General features: G+C 40.4%; 3 protein-coding genes and 1 long non-coding RNA gene across 4 annotated transcripts in view; 3 read left to right on the top strand and 1 right to left on the bottom strand.

Moving 5' to 3' along the window:
- The window catches only part of LOC133175063 (uncharacterized), a 399,658-nt gene that overhangs the window by 123,081 nt on the left and 252,702 nt on the right, over positions 1-23,875 (top strand). The window lies entirely within an intron of this gene.
- On the top strand, positions 15,616-16,824 carry LOC133174958 (uncharacterized). Its single transcript, XM_061310050.1, has 2 exons — positions 15,616-16,228; positions 16,403-16,824. The coding sequence occupies exons 1-2, from the start codon at positions 15,616-15,618 to the stop codon at positions 16,822-16,824; spliced, it is 1,035 nt and encodes a 344-aa protein (XP_061166034.1).
- Positions 16,846-17,379, top strand: LOC133174957 (uncharacterized). Its single transcript, XM_061310048.1, has one exon. It carries the CDS (start codon positions 16,846-16,848, stop codon positions 17,377-17,379), a length of 534 nt encoding a protein of 177 aa, XP_061166032.1.
- LOC133174878 (uncharacterized) lies at positions 22,692-23,652 on the bottom strand. Its single transcript, XR_009719200.1, has 2 exons — positions 23,524-23,652; positions 22,692-23,363 (listed from the first exon to the last, which is right to left on the bottom strand). It is a non-coding gene; the product is annotated as an uncharacterized LOC133174878 (long non-coding RNA).

Below are 23,875 nucleotides of genomic sequence, written 5' to 3'. Positions count from 1 at the left end.
TATGAATATTTTGTCTTTTTTCTTTATGAATGCTTAAAGATAGAGAAGAAACAATGGCAGAATCAGAAAGATCAGAACTTTTCCAGTCTGAGTACCAAATTTTATGAAAATCTGACAAGAAATAAAAAAATTGGATGAAAATAACTGATTTTTTAGTCTTCGCCGGGTCCGCCGCCAGGCGGTTTGAGCTGCATCATTATTAAGGCATAAAATTCTAGAAAACGACCGAAATGTCATGACTTTAAAATGCCATAACTTTTTTTCTAATAAAGATATCTTCATGAAATAAAAAGTGTTGTACAGCATTTAATGAGCTCTTTCAAATGGCATAATGTTTGCTTACATTTTTCAAAAATAAAAAATTAGCTTGGGTTGATATTTAATCGCTGTTTTTGTCTGTTCACGCAACAATACATTTACATCGAAATATTTCGAAAAAGCTGCCGTAATTAAAGTTGTTAGTTAACATCTTACTGATCTCAAGAAAACGTTATTTTGTTTGAGTCTTGTGTTCTAAATGAGCTAGAAGCATAACACATATACAGGTAAGCGTTTTCATTCAGCAAGTAAACAAGAGCTCTTTATGCGTGTAATTAAAATAAACTTACTATAAATAATAAACCTAGCTACATTAGATGCTAATATTCTTTAGAATCGGGTTCTTGAAGTGTTCAGAGCTTTATTTCTAAATTATTTACTGACAACTTTCCCTTTTATTTCGTTTGTTTTCAAATTTGGATAAACCAGTCTACTTAACAGGGAAAAAAGATAACCTTTTCTTCTTATCATATAAAAACAAACAATAAAGTTAGAAAATAAAACAAAACTTTAAACATAGACCATTCACAGCCATTAAGTACACGCCTTTTACATTTACCTTGTGTGTTTACAATTATGTAACCCCTCCCTCGATAGCGCGTGGCAGAGGAGGTCACCGGGGATCAATCGGCGTGTGATCCAGCGACCTAAGGTCATACACAAAACAAACCATAGAATGGCCTTTCCAAATACATTTTGTAAACTAAGTGATGAGTGGATAAATATGTTGAATCTTTCAGATTATTTTATAATATCTTTGATTAAGTCGCTAGTACATTTCAATTTATATTTTATTCGCTGAATTACAAGAAAGTTGCATATTAATTTTATTTTTATAAACATTGTATTTCTCGATATCGAGAAAAATTTGTGAAAAATTACTTTAAAATCATTCAGAATCTTTCATATTATTTCGTCTTACTGTTTATCACTCGCTCGTTTTAATCAACTAGTCTTAACTGACTTCAAATTCAATGCATTTCGAATGCCGAAAAGACCACTTTGTTTGCGTATTAAAGAAACAGTTTATTTATCTCTCTAATGTTATTATTTAACGAGTTGCTATTTCTTTCATGAACATTAAACAGCATGTATATAATTATCACGATGATTGTACGTAGAGGTCACATTTTTAATTGTCAGGAAAATCGAAAATAAAGTTAACTACTTTTGAGTTTGTATTATTTTCTTCCTAACTTACAATATTATTGCATACAAAATACTAGTTCGGACGCAAGTAACCTAAGTATTTCACTTGTATTTGAAAATTCTATCGAGCGTCGAATGAATTTTACCCGTTAAAAAGTGTACAAAAAAAACTTCCTATGCAGTTTTCTTTGGGAATCAATTGGCTTAGATAGTTTACTCCGACATGTGTTGACAAAACTCACGCAATGAGAAGCCATACATTTCAAACTTGTGACCTCTTGGTCAGTGCATGTGAAGATTATGCACGACAATTAGTGTCTGGGAAACGAAGTATGTTTTATAAATGATTTGACAGGTTAAGATTTGTTCTCATTCTAAATTAAATACAAATTTACACAATCCCGTTATTTCTTTGTTATTTTATACCGTCAGTTATATTAGAGATTGTTTTAAAAACGTGTTGTTTAGGAAGATTAACCTTATGCTTTTGTTTTATTTCATCTAATAAACTGAATTTTCCCATGATACGAATTACTGGTACATGCATGTAAGTCGGTCCTACTAAACAGAGAACCCTAGAGAACTCTAGAGAACCCTAGAGAACTCAAGGTTTATTTGGTCAATTCAAATAAATTTTATGCATAATTGAGTTTATTTTTACTTTATAAATCATATTCTATCTGTAAAATCAATAACATGAATTTTTTTATGGATGTTTTCCCTCGAAAAAAGTTGAAAACGTAACAACATAGAGTAGTGTAATATTTTATGTCATCCCGATCCCGACTGAATTTCAATACGAAATAATAATTTTAACACATAATTTTACAATTCTTTTTCACAATATTTTTCATTTAATTTTATTTTTTAAGTTATATAGAACTCTTAGTTATTAACTCTGGCGTAAAATTATTTGAAAAAATAATTAAAATAACACAAAGTATGATGAAGTCTTCATACATTAGTATTCCACTGAAAATAAGCATAACACCTGGCATAATATTCTTTTTTTAAATTTTATTTTGTTTTTGTATGATATACTGGTTATTTAAAACATAAATATTTCATTTACAAACAATAAATAATTAAAAATCATTAGGGTTCTCTAGGGTTCTTTAAAGTTCTCTAGGGTTCTCTGTTTAGTAGTACCCCATGTAAGTACGCGTAAATGCGGTCTTATTTGTTTATGTGGAAGAGCGCCCAAAATAAATACACTTCGAACTCTGGAATTTCCCTATTTTACTGTTTAAATCATAGGTCCGCTCAGCTGACGAGTTGTTTTAATAACGGTTATAAATTATATTCAAAAAAGTCCTGGCAAGCGATCGTTACGCTTGGTTACATTGCAATTAAACAGGTATATACTAATAAGATATTAAGATACTATCGGTATATATATTTTCACCTAATATGTTTTCATTGAGTGTTTTCATAAAAATAAATTGCTGGAGAATATCATGTTCTCCCTGATCATATCGATAGCGCGTAGAAACAGCGGTACATGTATATGAACACACGCTTTTGTGTACAAAGCAAACGTGTAAATCAAAAGGATGGGGAAAAACGATGAAATAAAAGCATTTCTCTATCAACTGAAATTATTGTCTTTAGACAGATAAAAATAAATGAATATTCGCCTGAGAACATGTGAAAATTATACCCAAATACAATGTAACGAAGGATTTTCGGTTTAATCCGAGTACACAATAACAATGTTGTGTACATGTACATGCAGAATACCTCTTTTTTATCCTTCGCCCATGTGTTCCTCCTTAACGGAAAAAATTATCAGTAAATTATATTATACCGAACGAGGTTGAAAAATGACGAACTTTATTTCTTAAAATTAACAGGAATTATCAGACTTTTCTCATATCACTGTAAAAATGCCCTAAAAACTAAAACCGTCTGGTTTGACTTTGTCAACGCGTTTTAGATCGGGTTCGAGATTTTTATTAAATATCTGGAGTATTTCGCTTATTCTGCAAGTCTTTATAACAAGATTAGCTTTTTAAAAAAAAGCTGAGAGTCAGCCACTGGAATATAAAAAGACTTAGTTTCTTTCTTGGTTTGTGATGGTATATGATTTGTTTTATCCATCATGTTGTGTTCATTAAAAGTCATTGTCGTCTAAGTTAAAATTCGCCCAGTCGTTTTCTTATTTGTAACATAATTCTGTACATAATAAATAATCAAAGTACTTACAGTACTGAAAAGCGCTAAGCTAAGTTAGTTAATAGAACTCTGGTGAATAAGTATGCTCTTTTTCAACAATTGTCACAGTTTTACTTACATACACTTTTTCAGAATTTAATGTCGATCTTATGTGTCTCAAAATGTTAAAAAAAAATTTAACGTTTGACATGAGCGTAATTTAACTACTTAAAGAATACCTTCACCTAGGTGCCGAGTAATTATTTTCATGCCCAGACTTTGATCAGATTGATTACGATCTTTGGAGCATGAATATGCAAACAACTCAAGTAATTTGTTGCTATCGCGCAAAATCATATTTCTATCGATGTGGCCCATCATCGAATACGGTACGTAAAAGTGATGACAAAAACAAATACTAATACATGTACAATAGTACATTCATACTGGCGTATAACTATTGCTTTGTCATACCGGTATTCATGTACACCAACTCATTTTTTAATGTTAAACATTGTTAAGAAAAAAGTGCAAGCAACTTTACTGGTCTTCACCGCTAGATCCATCATAAAATTAAGATATGATAGCACTGCGCTAGATCACTACAGCGGTGCTATTTTTAGAAAATGCGCTTATCGGAATATCTGAGGTGCTATGTTTAGAAGAACATAATGCTGATAGGAGTCGTTGATTGGATGACTTCCTGTTTATGAAGACTCCCTAATAAGCGCTTGCGCATGCGCTTAGCGCTTAATAAAGCATAGAATAAATTTTAGTTAAACTACATCGTGATCATTATGATGACCTCCGATTAATTTCTCTTGGGCGCGGACATCAGATAAAGTTCGTCTCAGAAATGAACAAAGCCACTATGATCCCAATCATTGAACGTGTAAGAATGTATACATTTTCATTTTTACTGTTAAGTTCTATAAATAATATAGATTAATATGATGCTGAAAAGGAAGGTAGACCTTGGGTTAGATTGTGTTAATTATTATTAGATAAAAGTTTTTTAATCGTGCAGGTTCGAGGCAATGCATGATAGGGGAAGGGGGAGGGTGTATGTATATTTTAATTCAATTTCTAAATTTAAGCATCCATTTTAGTGTTATTAGGAAAGAAAAGAATTGCTTCCAAAATAAAGTAATAAACTGGAGATTCAAAATATTTTATACATACAGTACGTATACCCTAAAATGATACTGGATTCCATCTCGCCCACTCTCTCTAATTGGGGGGGGGGGGGGGGCTGTCTACAAATCCGCGCAGTTTCTCTCAACTATCGCAGTTCTACTGTGGTCAGTTTCTCACCTGTGGGCGCGGTTCACGTGCACAAGCGGCACTTACATGTACATGTCTATCATCGTGTAAATTATAAGAATTTACACATCTTAAGTGATATTCTGACGTTTTCATAACTTTCATCATTAAAGTAAAGAGATTTTTTTTTTCACTGTCTTGGGACCTTTGTGCAAGTGGATTATTGTGTGAATTCCGACCCGTACCTGTCTTATGCAAGGTATTGATCGAGGGAGTCTTGAATCAGGCATTCAGAGGAATACAAATCCTTGAACTTGCAACGGAGTTTGAGGGTATATAACAAGTGTTAAATGTGCTCTGCATATACATGCCAAGAAATCCCGTCCAGTTTTCCACAGCGATGGAGTCAATAAAAGTGTAATTGATGCAAATCACCCATATTCCCCTAACGCTGGCAAGACAATTAACGGCAGCAGATTTGAGGGGGTGGATCCTAAGTTTTCAGTTTTCTTAGTTAAAGAAAAATAAACTTCTACCCCAAGAAGTAGCCTCCTATGCCCTGAAAAAAAAATAGTTCCTGTCAAAACCCTTTATCTATTTACAAAGTACGTAAAATGTCTCAGGCACAGGTACCAAAATTGTAAAAATAGACTGGAAGGAAATAAAAAAAATCAAAAGAAAAAAATAATAATTTTATATGTATGGAACTACAATTGACGGTATGATACCATAATACGGCGCAACCAAGTTCATCGTGCCCGATGTTAATTTATACTATAGGGAAAAAATATTTTGATATGGAAATACTTAAAAATTTGAAAGGCATCTAATTTTTAATGAACAATTAGTTTACTATAATTAATTTAACTTTTCTTTTCCTTTTATTTTCCTTTTTTTAACCGCATTTGATTTGGATGGAACCCCCCCCCCCCACCCAAAAAAAACGGGGGAAAAGGTGCAAAGGCTTCTAAATAATTAGTATTCTAGCTTTAATTTAAACCCAGTAAAACTTAAGATCCCTCCCTCAAAACTGATGAATTAATTGCCTCGCGCACATCTCCCTGGGGGAAAATCACAGATTAACGCTAAGTCGGCTTTTATTGAGTTCGCTCTACAGCTAGAATGCGTACCTTTTCTTGGCATGAACTTCTCATCTTCTATAAGAAGCACTGAAATATTTTCATAGTATCATATTTCCCACTTAGAACAATCTCTTCTTTAATTTTTCGTCGAGAACGACGAAGAACAATGCAGTCTATAAATAGATCGAGGTCGCGTCTTTGTTTAGAGGTGTTTGTGAAGAATCACGCCCTTTGGTTGGAGCAAATAGCACGAGTTTCTTTAGAACAAGTCGTGTACATCTTTTTCCCAGAATTCCAAATTATGCAAGCGTACTTGCAGTTTTATCCCACCGTAACTAGTCAGCCCGTGGGCTGACTAATAAAAAAAAAAACACTGGCAGATTTAGAGGAGGTTCAGGGGGCCTGCAAGCCCCCTTTTTGTATCCAAAATATACACAAGATTTAATAAATCAATTTTTATGTGGCTTTGGGCCCCTACCCCGACCCAAAACTGATCGGGCCCCCTTTTCTAGATTCCTTTATCCGCCACTGAAAAAAAGAATGTGTTGTTCTCTTGGATGTCGATATCTGAATTATATTTTAATTAAACATCCTGTCTAATATATCATGGGCGCCCATAATAGGACGATTATTTGTTTTTTAAAATAAAGTGGTTCTTACAAATGTTAAAAAAAAACTTACAAACGGCTAAGTAATTATTTAATTCATCTAGAACAAAAGTTAGTTTTGTTATTTGCTTACATAATCTAACTTTTATAAATTAACACGAAAGTCGTGCGATCGTATACAAATACTCAGAAGCAATCTTCATATTTAATGAACGTATAGGTGAATAAATTGCCTCTCATCGCTATACGTATACCCCCATCCCCGAAATAAATAGAATGTTTCCTTCGCAGCCGGTTATGTAAGTACAAGTGAGGATGGAGCTTTACAGAAGCAGGTGATGTATTCCGAGAGAAAGGCACTGCCTATTTTATATACATGTACATTCCTAGGGACCTGGTTTTCTGAACCGATGTCACTGTTATTCAAAGACCTAGCAAGAAATTCTCTCTCTCTTTGAAATGCAGGCCCGTCGATCGTAAAAAAATGACAAAATAATTTCAATTTTTATTATTTACATTTGCAAATATTTTTCTTAGGTGAACCTATTGAAGAGAAAATATGTTCAATTCTGTACAAACTTATTAGGGGGTCAGAGGTCATGGCGTGACCGTATCACACAGCGAGATGATATCTTGTCTACATATTTCTGTCCCGGTGACACTGGTTTCGGAACTTCTAAGCCGTTAAAGCGATGAAAAAGATAAAATTATTGAAACATATATGTTTTTTTTTCGTTCAACAAATGATCATTAGTTCTTTCTTCGGTGTGAAGAATGTTTTTAATTAGCCTAAAATCACGCTTACCTTTTTAACCCGAAATTCCTTTGAAGGTATGTAAACTGAAGACGATATCACCGCTTTTGACTTCATATAAAGAACTCGCACAATAATAGTAAGATCATTCTCAGTAGCGATCATTTTTTTTTTTTATTATTATAAATAGATATTTCCTGAACTGGACTGCTGAACAGCAATATTTAAGTATTCAAATGTTGGAGCGAGGAGAACTCTCAAGACCAAACAGCTTCTAGGTCACTTCGCGTCACAACATAGCATGAATACGGCGGGCCGTTCGTTTAATAAATGCAGTTCTTTTCAGAAAATTCGTCTCAAATGTAAATAAAAGTAATAAACAACAATGTTAAAAAGTTCTCTGGGAAATGAACTTGTTTGGTACCTGATCAAATCTGAGAAGCCCATAGGACTTCACAGGATTTGATCACGTGACCAACCAAGTTCATTTCCCAGAGAACTTTTTAACATTGTTGTTTATTTCTTAAATAAGTATCTCATCTCCCAAGCCCAGAGGCCCAAAGTAAGCTTTTCTGTTCATAATTCTTCAGCTTTGTTTGCTTTCTTGGCGTATATAAGCGTTATCGTCGTTGTCGTTCTAAAGTTACTTGTAAAATTTTCTCATTTTATCTTATCAAGAATCACTGAGCCATAACAACGAAAATTAACATAGAATATTTTTGGTAAAGTTTTGTTCAAATGAAGGGTCACATCCTCTTTTAACGGATACATGTAGTAAAAATTAGATGGGGTCCAGGCGCGGATCAAGGATTTTTTTTCCACGGGGGGGGGGATCCCAATAAAAAAATATTTCAACCCAGAAGTTTCTTGACGATCCAAAAAAAAGAAATTCTTTTCACAAACGTGAAAAACCTATTTCGTGTGTGTGTTTATGTGCGTGCGTGTGGGGGGGGGGGGTCGTTGACTTTTAAAGCTTCATACCTAAGACTTTTCATACCATTTTAACACAGATCCGCGTTATCGAGGAAGGGTCTGCGTTTTCTAGGGGGGGGGGGGTTTACTTTTACTTGCTTTAGTATATACATTTAACTGCCCCCAACCCCCTCTAGATCCGCGCATGGGGTCATTTGAAAATAGTATTCTCAAGAACCCATGGACTAGAATGAGAAAATTTCCAACATAGCATACATTCATTTTATTTTTCAAATCTTGATTCCAGGGAGAAGGTTTGGGCCGGAAAGAGTGTTCATAATTTAACATAGGAATTTATATATCCCCCCAAACGAAGTGTGTTGGTTTGGGGTGGGGGTGTTTTGAGTCTTTGAATCACACTGTCCGTCTGCCTAGCTGTCCGGCTGTACGTGATAGTTTGCCCAGGATAGAACTTTGTTATGAAGAAACTGGAAGGTCATACTTGGTACAAAGATTACTAATGATCCGAGGGTGTGTCATGGTTTTGATCCAACATCATTCCGGCAAGTTCAAGGTCACTTAAAAAAAATAGCAAAGTTTTGTCCGACTCATTTATCTCTAATAGGGAGTCACCGGAAGCTCACTGGATACAGGAATTGCTTATGACAAAAAGAGTTTGCCACGACCTTCATTCAAGGTCATTCCTGTAAGTTCAAGGTCACTGACAGAAAAGTGTAAGATTACTGTATGTGCTATAATTTTGGAAGCTCATACTAGGAACAAAGATTGCTTATGATCCACCGGTTTGAGATAACATAGTACTAGATTGGCAGAAGAAGTGGCAAAACTCGTGCCTGGATTATAAATTTATAAGGGGTGGGAGGAACACAGGAAACTTTTTCTCAGATTGCTTGAGATGGGTTTGTCCTGACCTTGAATAGAGGTTTTTCCCGCAAGTTCAAGGTTACTGGCAGATAAATATTAATTTTTTTTCCATGCTATAACTTTGTAATATAAAATCACTGGAAGCTATTACTTGATACAGAGATTGCTTATGATCCAAGGATGTGTTTTGACCTTGATCCAAGGTCTTTCTGGTAAGTTCAAGGTCACAAACAGAAAAGTGCAATATTCTTTTTCAGGAATATCTTGGTCATTGAGTATCACTGGAAGCTCATAATTAGTTCAAAGGTTGTTTTTGACCTTAAAATAGGTCATTTAGGCAAGTTCAAGGTCACTGATATAATAAGTGTAAAATTCAAAAAGGTCTAGTCGCCCACGTGGCGCAGTGGTAAGAGTGTCTCCTCTAGAGTCATGGATTAAGGAGTTGATCCTTATGTCGCAGGTTCGAATCCCACTATGGGACGCAGAGACCGATCCTTCAGATGAGACCGTATAAACTGAAGTCCCGTCTGGCACTAGGTGCTGGCACGGAAAAGATCCTTCACTGTTCAATGGCCATGAGTGCCGAGTATAGGTCAAAATTTGCAGATCTCCATCGGCAAATATGGTAGCGTCTCCACATGATTGAAAAATTCTCGAGAGGGACGTTAAACAACATACACACAAACAAACAAACAAAAAGGTCTTTAATTTTGTAATAGAAAAAATTGCATGCATTTGCATTTCACTGAAAAGATGATAAATATATCATCCAAAGTGTGTAATGGCCTTGACTTAAATTCGAGGTCACTTAGAATATGATGTTTTGGATGAATAGTCTGAAAGAATACGTGACTGTGAATTTTTTTTTTTGTCGATGACATACAGATGGTGTTTGCTCTTAACCAGCTGCAGAATGTGTCCTGGCTTGACGCACGATTATTTGCACAAGTTCAAGTTCACTGACAGGGGAATTTTACATTCTTTTACTGTCTTTCTTCTGTTAAACATTGGAAGTTGATGCCCCTTACAGGATTGTTTATAACCTTAAAATGTTGCATGACCTTGACTCAAGGTCGCTATGTTCTGTCCGGAGCTCCGACGGAAGACCTATTCGTTGCATTGCAACGAGCTCGGCTCTAGTTTGTGTATATATTTATTGCAAGTGATTTAGTGATTTTGTAGACTGTGATTTTATTTGAAAACTATTTTGTACTATTTATTATGAATATGTCCCTGGAGGAAGCGGTGTCGGCTTTAGGTCTGGGTAGTGACCCGGCTATCACGCGGTCAGACAATATCACCCCTCACACTCCGGGTAGGGTGGGGGGATACCCCGGGGAGGGGGTTATTCGCCATACGCTTATAGCGGGAGTGAGCATTTTGCATCCCGTCACACACCTTTTGCTCAGTCAATGTCAGGCCACATGGGAGGGGGGTTGCCCCTGGGGGGTCCCTCTACACCTATGCCCGGCCTGCACTCGGGCATCCCCTGTGGGGAGGGTAGTGTATTTCATGGAGAGTCAGGAAAAGAGGTAAGGTTTGCCCAGCCTCAATTTGGCTCACCAGGGATGATGTCAAGTGACTCCCTGGTGTCCTCTCTAGGTAGCCTGTGTAGGTGTAGCTCACCTGGTAGCACTGTGGGTTGTACCCACCCTAAACAAGAATATAGTGAGGCCCCTTCAAATTCAGGGTTAGAGCATCCATATTCTTTAGGGCATGTGCATTCAGTTAGTAGCCACCCTGTCCTTGTGGGAGACATAGCTAACCTGGGGGGCCCTGCTACTATGGGTTATAGACCAAGCCGCTTGGGTGAGGTTGTACCACACCCACTTGACTCCACCCTTCCGTCCCATACACCGTGTGTTAGTCAGCAATCTGAGAGGCCTGTGAGGCCCGCACAGCTCACATCCGAGTATGATCGTCACCATGTGAGGCCCGTAGATCCTGTAGGGCTCACCTGGGACCCTGCACCCATACAGAGCCAACCTAGACTAGCAGATTTTGGTGCGCCCTCTCTCCCTGGGGATGATTTGCAACCCCGGAGCTCAATGCCATGCACTATATCTGCCCCAGCCCCTGTAAATGTTGGAGTGTCACCAGCAATGGTTCATTCACAAGTAAATGCTTTAGACACTGGTGTGACTGCTGCAAGACCCCACCCTATATCATTGTATGCTAGTTCCTCAAGCACACCTTACCATGGGTCCCAATTAGTGTACATCAATCCTGGGGGTAGGCATGCCCAACCCCCAGTACCCGACCACGCCCATTCTGTGTTGTATCGAGGCGAGAGTACTCCAGCCACACTCCATGGTATGGCTATGCCCAGTGCACTGCAGCACCATAGTGTTCCTGTGTCAATGACTTGTAGTCCTGCCCATCCCAATACCCCAGCCTGCCATTTTGGAAGGGAGGGGGAGAGGATAGCACATGTTCAACCTAACATGTATGGGGCAGCCCATCCGGGATACTATGCTAGTCAGTCAGTCCCGGCTAACCAGGCTTGCAACTTTAGTACACCAATACATTATGGCTCACCTGGTTACCAGGGCACCACACCATACCCAGGTAGGGCAGCCACTGGGGGTAAGCCCCGTTATAAGGACCTTAGGTATGATGGTAAGACCAGCTGGAAGGCATTTTTGCACAAGTTCGTTAGGTTATCTTGCAGCCAGCTATGGACAGAGGAGGAGCAGCACGACCAGTTTTGTTTTTCCCTTGAAGGGGCAGCCAGTGAATACTACACCTTGCTGTTAGAAACCAATAGCCAGCTCCGCCTAGGTGAGATCTTGCAGAGATTTGAGAAGCGTTTTGGCTCCTCTGCCCCCGATCTCACTCATCAACTCAACTTCCAGGCTGCCAATCAGAATCCAGGAGAGTCACTTCCTCAGTGGGCAGACAGGGTGCTGACCTTGGCGACGTGAGCCTTCCCTTGTGTGCCGGACATGCACACACACGCCATACCTAGGCTGTGTTATGGAGCCGAGGACCGAGACGCTGGCCTTTACGCACTCGATGGGCATCCCAGGACTGTGGATGAAGCCATGGAGCGAATGCAGTACTACCAGCACTCCCGGCTACATAGGCCTAAGACCAAGAAAGAGCTGCGGAAGGTGATCTCTGATGAGGATGCCAAACAGGACGATCCCGGGATGGTAAATGTTGCTGCTGGGGAGGAGCTGGAAGCCCTCCGGAGCAGAATGGAAAAGTTGGAACAAGCTGTTAAGCAGACAGGATCTGCCCCCCTCCCTAAACCCCAGTGGACTGGTACCCTGCCACCCAGATTGGCAGAGCGAGACCCGAAGCCCGCTGTGTGTTTTAAGTGTGGAGAGGTGGGGCATTTTCGTAGAGATTGCCCCACCCAAGCTGCTGGGAAGTTAGTAGCTACTGATGGGCCGCGGGGCAGAGCCCGGATGAAGGGACCCCTTGGTGAGAGGTATCGTAGGCCAGAGTCCCAGGAGAGGGGACCTAGAAGTGGAAGGCCTGGATCCCAGGGAGGGCCCTCCCAGGCAGTTCGATTTATGAACCCAGAGCAGTCCCCAGAGAGGACAGACTCGGAGAGTAAGGAGCAGGGGGCTAGCCAACCCCCCTCCTGTATGCGGTGTAGGCGCAAGCGGCGCAGGCTAAGGGTCCGCTTTGAGACACCCCAATCGCCGGAGCTATTCTCAGCTGAGGAGGAAGAGGCATCCTTGGACGAGGAAGTGGGGAAGCTTGTGGCCCCCCACTCCACTCCGGAGCCACTTGGACCAGCTCGGGATAGGACTAGGAAGTTCCAGGGCTTTGGGAGGACCAGGCCTGGTGGCTCTGGTCAGAGGTCACCAGAGGATGAGGGGAATGAGCCCACTATACCTATTGGACAGCTGCGCCCATCTACAGGGTTTTCTGTTAGTTTACTTGTGCAAGGCACACGGGTGAGTGCTGTGGTTGACACGGGGGCTGAGGTCAGTGTTTTGTCGACTCAGGTTTATGACCAGTTAGAGCCCAAGCCCCCGATACGGAGACATGTTACTAGGACTCAGGTGGGTAAGGACACCAAGTTGAAAGGTTTCATAGTGGGACCCATGGCAGTGAGCATAGGTACACAGACTCGCGAGGTTGACCTTTATGTCGCCCCCTTGCAGGAGCCCATGTTGCTGGGCGTGGAGTTTCTTCATGCCCGGAAGGCTCAATTAGATTTAGAGCATGGGACTTTGACCTTGGGAGGGGAGACAATTAAAATGAACTTCGGCAGAGCTGAGGAGATTCCGGAGGCCAGGGTGACTTTGGCCCGGAAGGTACGAGTTCCAGCTGGCTCTGTTGTTCTATGCCCCTGTCGCCTGGATCAGAAGCTGGATGATTTTGTGGTGGTCCCTGGCATTGATATGCAGTCTGATGTGCTTCTTATGCCCCATACATACCATGTGAGAGGGGACAGTGCAGTAATCTGTGTAGTGAACGCTTCAGATCGGGATGTGACCTTGATGGGGGGTAGCCTTGTTGGTACTGCAGTGGAAGCTGATCCACACCAGCCTGTGCCCTACCTGGTGCGGACAGTAGGCAGCCTGGATGACGGGGATCGGGGGGCAGGAGCCACATCCCCTGAGGTGCCTGAATTTCTGCAGGATTTGTTAGAGCGCTCCTCGGTGGAACTCAGTTTAGAAGAGAGGGCCTTGCTGGCCAGTCTGCTCTCAGAATTTCAAGATGTATTTGCTCGGAGTGAGTTTGACTTTGGGAACTTCACCGCATTAGAACACGAGATAGATACCGGAGACGCACCCCCTGTAAAGGAGCGGATGAGACGTACTCCCATGTTCTTTGCTGGTGAGGAGGAATCCCACCTAAAGAAAATGCTGGAGGCTGGTGTGATACAGCCCTCTATGTCTGAATGGGCCTCAGCTCCAGTTCTGATTAGGAAGAAAGACGGTCAGGTTAGATGGTGCCTGGACTACCGCCGTTTGAACAAGGTGACTCGGAAGGATGTATTCCCCCTGCCTTTGATAGATGAGTGCTTGGACACCCTTACAGGGAATGTGTGGTTTTCGAAGCTCGACGCCAACTCTGCCTTCCATCAGATAAAGATCCGTCCCCAGGATAGGAAGAAGACAGCATTTTTGACAAAGTATGGTCTGTTTGAGTTTGTGCGCATGGGGTTTGGTCTATGTAATGCCCCGGCTACCTTTTCTAGGGCGATGAACCTTGTACTCAGAGGCCTCACTTGGAGTATTGTTTTGGCCTTCTTAGATGATGCCCTGGTTTTAGGTCGGGACTTCCTGGATCACCTGGAGAACTTGCGATCTGTGTTCATGCGTTTCCGGGAGTACGACTTAAAGTTTAAGCCGAAGAAATGTGAACTTTTCCAAACCAAGGTTGAATTCCTGGGGCGGCGGGTAAGCAAGGAAGGCATTGAGATGGGAGATGATTACATTGCTGCAGTCAAGGACTGGGCTGTCCCCAGCAATGCAAAGGAGGTAGAGAGGTTCCTTGGGTTTGCTAACTATCACCGGGGATTCATTGCGGGTTATGCTGAGTGGGCACTGCCCCTCTACAAGATCACAGGCAAGAAACCCTTCGTCTGGGGCCCAGAGCAGCAAGCAGCTTTTGATGGTTTAAAGATGGCCCTTACATCTCCGCCTGTCCTGGCCCTCCCCATTCCCGATGGAGAGTTTATACTTGACACCGACGCCTCCAATGAAGGCATAGGGGCCGAACTCTCCCAGTTACAGGATGGCCAGGAGAGACCCATATCTTATGGAAGCCTCAGTCTATCCCCGGAGCAGCGCAAGTACTGCACAACCCAGAAGGAGCTGCTGGCAGTTATCTGCTTTACCCGCCTGTTTCGCCATTACTTGCTGGGGAGGAGATTTATTGTGAGGACGGACCATCATAGTCTTATTTGGCTGCTTAACTTTAGAAACCCCCAGGATCAACTCGCCAGATGGATGGAAGAGCTCAGCCAGTATGACATGGAGATACAGCATCGCCCGGGGCGACGCCATGTCAACGCGGATGCCCTGTCCCGGTTGCCTTCTAGTGCCATCTGTGCTGGAGCTGATGTCACCATACACCCAAGCGACTTACCTTGCGGCGGATGCCCGAAGTGTGTTAAGGCTCACCAGACCTGGAATGTCTTTGCAGAAGAAGTTGACAATGTGGCGCCCCTGGCCAGTCCTGGAAGCTGGATATATATGCCTAGCTCGGGGGTAGAAACTGTGGAGGAGACAGTTTTAGAGTCTGAGGGCAATTCTGAGGAAGCCAGTGACTTGCCCTCTCCCCCGGACCCGCCCAACCTTCAGTTAATGAGGTGGCCTATGGTTATGTTTCTGGGGGATTGTTAGGTCGCATTGGTCATTACTCTCCCCCGGAAGTTGACTTTGAAGATGAGGAGTCAGTAGAGGGGCCCTTCCGGACCCAGATTTGCCTCACTAAGCAACCCCACTTTGTGGCAGTAGTGGGGCCACCCTCTGATGATTCTGGTAGCCCGTTGTCATTTGTGGGTTTGACCCCAGAGGAAATGAGTTTATGCCAGTCAAGGGACTCGGAAATCTGTCAATTTCTTGACTGGTTGGACGATGATGTAGCGCCAGAGGAAGGTGTGATGTTCCTTGCGAGTCCCGCAGTTAAAAACTATTGGCTCCATAGGGCAGCCTTCACCTTAGACCAGGACAAGGTCCTTTGGAAAGAGGTGGGGGAGGGGAGTGTGAAGACTAGACTTTTAGTTGTCCCTGAGGAGTTGAGGAAGGAGGTTCTACGCCTGTGCCATGACGTCCCAGCAGCAGGCCACCAGGGCATTGATAGAACCAAGGCACGCCTGCGTGATAGATTCTTCTGGTATGGCATGATGAGGGAGGCAGAACAGTTCGTGAGCACCTGTGGTCCTTGCAGCAGGAATAAGCATCCTCAGCGCCATGCCCGGGCAGAGATGATTAAGTACCATGCTGGCGCCCCTATGGAGAGAGTCCATCTTGATTTTCTGGGGCCCCTACCCCGGACTAAACAGGGTAATGAATATGTACTTGTCATGGTGGATCAGTTCACTAAGTGGGTGGAGTGTGTCCCTCTGCCCACTCAGACTGCTGAGGCAACAGCTACTGCTGCGGTCGATCAGTTCTTTGCTCGCTTTGGCTGTCCCTTCCAGATCTTCACCGACTAGGGTAGGAACTTTGAAAGTAAGCTCTTCACAGCAGTGTGCGACTTGTTGCAGATCCATAAGGCCCGCACCACTCCTTATCGCCCCTCAGCCAATGGCCAGGTAGAAAGGTATAATAGAACCCTGATGGATGCTGTGCGTTGATATATAGACAAGGCTCAGAACTGCTGGGATGAACATCTCGCCCAGATAGCAGGTGCCTTGCGCTCTGCAGTCAACCGGAACACAGGCTTTACTGCGAACAAGCTGATGTTGGGCAGGGAAGTGAATATCCCTGCTGATCTGATGTATGCCCCACCTCAGAGGGACCCGGCTGTTGACCTTGAAGGCTACGTAGTGAATTTGGAGAAGGCCATCCAGTCAGCTCATGAGACAGCCCGGAGACGTCTCCGGACCTCAGAGGAGCGAATGAAGAGGGACTATGACTTGAAGGTCTGTGCCAGAACTTACCATGAGGGTGACCTAGTTTATGTCCTTGACACAGCTACTGTCAAGGGGAAATCTAGGAAGTTGAGCCCTTCCTGGAAGGGACCAGGTATTATCTTGAAAAAGTTGAGCTCCCACCTTTACTGAGTGAAGACCAAGCTCTCGGTGATGGTTGTCAACCATGATCGCCTGAAAAAGTGTGTAGATCGGGACCTACCGTTATGGCTGTCCCGGTATCAGGAGAAGTTCAGAGCCCAGTCCCAGGAAGGTGGTGAGTTAAGTAGTGTCCCATTGTCCCCAGGGGAGAAAACTCCCTCGAGTGAGGTCCCTGGACCTTCCCAGTTGAGCTCGTCCTCAGACAGCCCTCCCCGTATACCGAGAAAACGGGGGCGCCCACGTAAAGTGCGGTCGCCCTCTACCGAGTCTGCCAAGTCGTCAGATGGGGATCTGACAGACTCTGAGCTCTATTGTTTCTGTCGTAGACCAGACGATGGGGGGCTAATGATTCAATGTGACCAGTGTGACGGTTGGTTCCACGGGGTTTGTGTGGGGGTCACTTCAGAGGAGGCTTCCTCCCTGGATCAGTATATCTGCCCAGATTGTATGGGGGAACCCCGGGTAGCAAACATTGGTGTTGTTTTGGAGCCCCCATCTTGGCCCAGGGTAAGACGGGTTACCCTGGCGGTTTTACAGGAATGGTAAGTGGGTCAGCTGGCTTTGACCCGCTCTAGCGTACCCTGCCAGGCCAGACTCTACCTGGGAATTATCCCAGACTCTAGGGCCTGGAAGTGTTTAATTGGGAGCGATCCCAGACCCCTTTTTCCCAGGAGTTATCTTGGGTGTGTTTTGTCTGGGGCTTGCCCCGGCACTAGTCGTCCCTGGGCAGTCCGCCCGGGTGGGCGTTAACAGCGCCCCATCGTTGGAGATGGTTCCGGACCCTCCCTCGCACTGTGGACTCCCGCCTTTCAAAGAAAACGGGGGGGAGTGTAGTATCTGTGCGACTGTCCCGTGGTAAGACTTACTGACGAGGCTACGTCAGATGGCGGGACAGTCGCACGGACCTCTTTCACCGCCAAGATGTCAAGCACACCAGACGTGGTACAGAGACGGTGAGTCAGCACGGGCCATAACCCACTCCAGAGTGTATTTGTATATTTGTAAATAGTGATAATAAATATATTGTATAAGTACTACACCTCCGGTAGTTACTTTAGTATTGAAGAGAAAATGTGTTCAATTCTGTATGAACTTATTAGAGGGTCAGAGGTCATGGCGTGACCGAATCACACAGCGAGATGATATCTTGTCTACATATTTCTGTCACGGTGACACTCGTTTCGGAACTTCTAAGCCGTTAAAGCGATGAAAAAGATAAAATTATTGAAACATATGTTTTTCTTCGTTCAACAAATGATCATTAGTTCTTTCTTCGGTGTGAAGAATGTTTTTAATTAGCCTAAAATCACGCTTACCTTTTTAACCCAATATTCAAATGTTGGAGCGAGGTGAACTCTCAAGACCAAACAGCTTCTAGGTCATTGCGCGTCACAACGTAGCAATACGGCGGGCCGTTCGTGTAATAAATGCAGTTCGTGTAATAAATGCAGTTCTTTTCAGAATATTCGTCTCAAATGTAAATAAAAGTAATAAACAACAATGTTAAAAAGTTCTCTGGGAAATGAACTTGGTTGGAACGTGATCAAATCTTCTGAGAACCCCTTCGGGCTTCACAGGATTTGATCACGTGACCAACCAAGTTCATTTCCCCAGAGAACTTTTTAACATTGTTGTTTATTTCTTAAATGACTTGAAGCAGACCCATTTTGTTTTTTTAGGTCCAAAGGTAAAAAAAATCGTATCTTGCATGAAATAGTTTCCTGGTGTTAACTCTAGTTCTCTTTAAATTTTTGGGTTTTCAATGACGACATAAAAAAGATTCCTATTGATTTTGAGATCAAAAGGTCAAAGACCAAGATCAGAAATATATTTATTGCCTGAATACTTCAGTTCTCTGTAAGCTTTTGCAATGAAACTTCAGGTCATGAATTTCTTTATTCTAAAAAGACCCTCATTGATGTAAAGGTCAACAGCTTGACTGTCAAGGTTGACCTTTTTTGTTCCTCCATGCATCTGCATATTTTTTTTTTCAGTTTTTCCAACCTCTTTTTTTTTCTTAAGCAGGATTACAAATTCTCTGAAATAGCTTGCTACTACAACAATTCTTGCTTTGAGAACTAGTGAGCTAGTTTACTAGAATGTTGGAAGAATGTATTGATGTAGAAGTCGGTACATGCATGTCTAAAAGTATAGATCAATATTTTAAATAAATAAAAAAGAACTTATCCCCCTTCGCTGCAGATGATTAAGGTTCATGTTGCAATACTCAAATATTCATGCTTGATTCTGAAATTGGTCGTTTAAAATAGGTTCAATAAATATGTTGTTAGTTTTTATCTCATTTTTGCATTCTTCCTTGGATGTTTAAGTGCAGTTTTAAGTTATATAACAAACATTTTTTTTAAATTGTTGGAGAAGTTAGTTAATTCGACAGTGAAGCACCCTAGGATTAATCCAACAGGTTCTGGAATTTTCAGCAAAAGTAAATTGTATTCACTTCGTAAGGTTGCTGAATTAAACAATTTATTCTACTATTATTTTCATGCGTCACCATTTCTATGACCAAGGAGAATGAATTTTGATATGTTCGTATGTCATCCTTCCATTCCTCAATCTATCTGTTTATCCACCCACTTTGTTGAAACAGCATCGACATTTAGATTTTTAAATTAACAATATCCTTTGAGCTCAACTGAGCTGAAAGTTCAAGTGAGATTTTCTGATCACCCTTTGTCCAACGTCTGTCAATTCATCAAATTCTTTAAAAATCTTATTCTCAAGAACCCCCTCCGCCTTTAGCACTAGAAAAGATGAAGCATCTTCCAGACTTAGTTAAGATTCTACATTGTTCAACGTATGGCCCCATGGGTAGAGTGGGACCGTAATTGGGGATCAAAGTATATATGAAACATTCTTTAAAAATCTTTTGAAGAACCACTGGACTGGAAAAGATGGAACATGTGTAAACTTCCTGACAAACATGTATTGTAGATTCTAAATTGTGTAAATCGTGTCCCCGGGGGTAGGGTGGGACCACAATAGAGGATCAAAGTTTTACATTGGAATATATATGGGAAAAATATCACATATTGTCTCAAGAATCATTATAGAACCATTAATTATCAGTTTCAAGTTGTGTGGATTCAATCTTTTTTTCTTTTTTTCAAATTATAGAACCCCAGTTAGAGATGGCTGAAATTTGGATCAAATGTTAGGTCATGCTTGTATACAGGAAAAGAATTTCCTTCTCAACACACATTCTCCTAAATACAAGGCCAAGATATTGAAGCATCCCCATGCTGTTTGGAGTGGATTCAGAGTCCCCTTCGAGTTAGAGTGGGGTCATAATATGAGGTTACAACGTTTCATGGAAGTATAAAAGAGAAAATTTTTAATACAAGCAAGGCTAAAATTCTCAGCTTAGTGTTGTGGCCCACGGGCCTATTGTTTCTTTTATATGTTGACTCGATATATCCTAAGGAACTCGCCATAAAAAAAATAACCGCAGAGTTTTCCACATCTGTTTCATATTTGGATGTTTTTCTGCAATAGTCAACTAACGACTAAACTTCTAGTGTCTGACAAACGGGATGACTAGCTTTTCCATCGCCAGCTCCCCCTTTCTTAAGTAATATTTTACTATCTTCTGCATATGATATTAATGTCTCCCGAATAATTCGGTACGCGAGAGCATGTCCCGAATATAAACATTTCCTTTTGAAATCGTGGCAGGATACGGATAAATAAGATGATGTTAGAAGACTTTCTTCAATCTCCCTTAATGCAGCATTTTGCAAAGTCTGTGGTTCGATATAAGTACATTTTTGCAAATACAGCTTTTTTGGGTCGTATTTTTCATCGTTTAGGCCCTTTATTCGAATAGGTGATATCACTTATTCAATTTGAATGAGTGATATCACCTATTCAATTTGAATGAGTGATATCACCTATTCGAATAGGTGATATCACCTATTCGAATAGGTGATATCACTTATTCGAATAGGTGATATCACTTATTCCTTTTGAATAGGTGATATCACTTATTCGAATAGGTGATATCACCTATTCAAATCAAATAGGTGATATCACCTATTCGAATAGGTGATATCACTTATTCGAATAGGTGATATCACTTAATCATTTTGAATAGGTGATATCACTTATTCGAATAGGTGATATCACCTATTCAAATTATTTATGAAATAACAACTGCTCCCAAGACTATAGCCTTTAATTCTCATTTACTTTCACTTTCGTTTTATAACTTACCATTCTTGCAGACAATGGATTACAGCTTCGCATTTAGTTTTAAGCAGCCCAGTAGAATTTGTAGTTTGTTTTGCTCACAAATTATATTTATTACACTTATCTATCATGTATACTATAGGAAAATTCAAAGGGTCTGTAAGTCTCGTTGACTTTCACTTTCGTTTTATAACTCCCGGGTACCTGAGCGTTCTTGGAGACAATGGATTACTTAAGTTGTAAGCATCGCAGTGGAATTATTAAACTTGTAGTTTGTTTTGATTCCCGATTGTTGCAAAGAAGAGGAGAAAATGGATTGAGAGATGCAGGTAAATAGCGTTTAATTGCTTTATTTTTTCATTACATAACGTAAACACAAGCTATTCCGAGGGGGCCAAGATTAGCCAACATACTTAAGCATAAAGGGAAAATTATATCGTTTTTATTCTAAAATCGTCTGTATTCAAAAGGTACGCTTATCTACAGATTGGTTTCATAAATTTAAAGCATTGATTTAGCTTACAATATGGTATAATTTGGAGTATTGGACAGGTATACATGAGATTGGGATATTGAATGCGATGTCATTGAAAGCAAATAAAAAAAATAGATGTACCCAAATGCATCGACCATGGGAATACAAAGTTGAATACCACGTCGATAACATATGATCTTTGTAGAAAACACATTTTTTTTAAATTTAATTACTACAATAAATAAAAATGGTCAGCTCAAAATTGGTCATTCTGTAGGCTACCCTGTCTATTCAGAAATAAAAATGGTCACATACACTCAAAAAATAATTATTTTTTATTCTACAAAGAAGAAGGCATTTTTTTCGTTTACACATACAAACTGTATTAACTGCAAAGTTTCATGACCACCCCCCCCCCCTTTTCCAATACTTCTACAATTATGAGACAGACTTTTTTTTTTCTTGAAATAGGCATTTTTCTCCATTTGTCATAACATATTACAGGGCTGCACAAGGTACTGAAAAAGGGACAGCGCTTTGAGTGAATGCGTTATCCATGTATCTGCAAATGAAGCAGATCCCCCAGTTATACTCATGGAGAGTGTAACAACTTCCAACTTGTTAATGACGGAACTCCATTTAAATCAGGTACAAGTTAAAGTTTAGGCTGCACAATTCTTTATTACAATATTCAAAACTTAATAATTCAGGATCAAGTTCACACAAGCTCACATTCCATGGTTACTTACAACACCATTATGCAAGATAAATTTGTTATACACTTTCATGTTAAATAGTCAAATTTGATTGGTTTAAAAAACATTTGTTAACAAGTACTATTACCATACTGCATGCCAGACATTACATCCCAATGGTTGAAAATGCATGACTACGGGTAACAGTATATATAGTAATAAAAAATGTTAACTGTGCAGAATGTTTGCACGTTCGTTTCACCTTGATGTTTTCTTTAAAATGCATTCTATAACAAGAAAAATATTACCTGTTTATTTTGGGTGATGGGAAATTCTTACCCCTTAAAAACCATTGCTGACCGAGGCGAGGTCAGCGATGTTTTTTGTGGTATAACAATTTCACGTTATCCTACTAAACATGTAATATTTTCATGTTATATGTACTTCTATTTGTAAATGTTAATGACTGTGAAAAACATAAATATTTATAAATTAGTAAAATCAATTTAATACACTATGAATACACAAAAGGACAAATTTGTACATAATTCTCTATGATTTGGTTAATTAGTTTATATAAAGGATGTAAATGGACATGACATATCATTGTTAATATTCAAGAAAGTGTTCACTGTTTTTCTTGTAGATGCTCCTTTCCATCTGATGTTTTCCAGGTTTTTGTGAAAAGTTTTCTTAAAAAATGGCACAATTCAACTACAAATACTATGCCAGTGGAACTGTGATATCAATCAACTGCTTATGACACTATTAATTGGCAGAGAATTTATTTTTTTTTATTTGGGACAAGCAATCTGTTTCAAACATTTTATACCTGCAAATTGGTACATGTACTTCATGAAATGCTTGAAGGATGCTAAAGGCTACTGAAATTCCAAGCCAGATGAAATTCAAAAGGATTGATACAAAAGTCATTTGAAGTTTTCTATTCTTAGTGATGAGTGTTTTTCAGGATGCCCTCTGATATCATAGGTACAACTGGTCACTGTCCTTTGTTAGGTACACATGCAGACAACTTATTAAGGCAGTGATATAAGTAGCTCGAAGTGATGCTTTATTGTTTTCCTCAGATTTATAACCTGGATTGATCTCTGATGCAGTAATTTAAAGCCATGTCTTTTCACTGTCACAAAGTACTGAAATAAAAATAATTTTGATTAAAATATTTCTTTTAATTCACATCATTAAATTTTTAAGCTACAGAAATTCATATTAATTACCTATTAGTAAATAGAAATCTTTAATTGATTAGCAAGCCTTTGCATTGTCAGATCCTTTTCTGAAAGGGTCATTTACCTTTAACAATGTCAGGACAGGTGAGGCAACTGGCTGGTCTTCATGCTGGAAGTGTGTGTTAACTCTGTAATCTTTTTAAACAAAACCATCCAGTGATGTCCTAAGATTGCCAGATGAGCAGACATATACCTGTATTTAAGAAAGATTCTGTAACATGACATAGAATTTTTGAACATCTTGACGCACAACTGATGGTATCTTAGGTGCCTGCAAAATAATAAATCTGGCACATATTTATTTATTTGATACAAATCAGAACAAAATTTGTCCTTTTACAGAACAAATTATTTTCATTTTAAAGAAAAGAGAAATGCGTATGTACTGTTTTAATACATATAACCTGTATTATTGG

Source organism: Saccostrea echinata, unplaced genomic scaffold (assembly GCF_033153115.1).
Source record: "Saccostrea echinata isolate AGI-Se365-2 ecotype Australia unplaced genomic scaffold, CSIRO_AGI_Sech_v1 ptg000060l, whole genome shotgun sequence".
Classification (NCBI taxonomy): domain Eukaryota; kingdom Metazoa; phylum Mollusca; class Bivalvia; order Ostreida; family Ostreidae; genus Saccostrea; species Saccostrea echinata.
Note: the sequence above shows the minus strand (reverse complement) of the source record. Positions and strands in the feature narration are given on the sequence as shown.

What these genes read in the sequence shown, in the direction of transcription:
- LOC133174957 (XM_061310048.1), top strand. Translation starts at nt 16,846, where the DNA reads ATGGTTGTCAACCATGATCGCCTGAAAAAGTGTGTAGATCGGGACCTA.
- LOC133174958 (XM_061310050.1), top strand. Translation starts at nt 15,616, where the DNA reads ATGAGTTTATGCCAGTCAAGGGACTCGGAAATCTGTCAATTTCTTGAC. An exon ending in GTTCTTTGCTCGCTTTGGCT is followed by an intron (nt 16,229 to 16,402) that starts GTCCCTTCCAGA and finishes GTTGATATATAG; the next exon opens with ACAAGGCTCAGAACTGCTGG.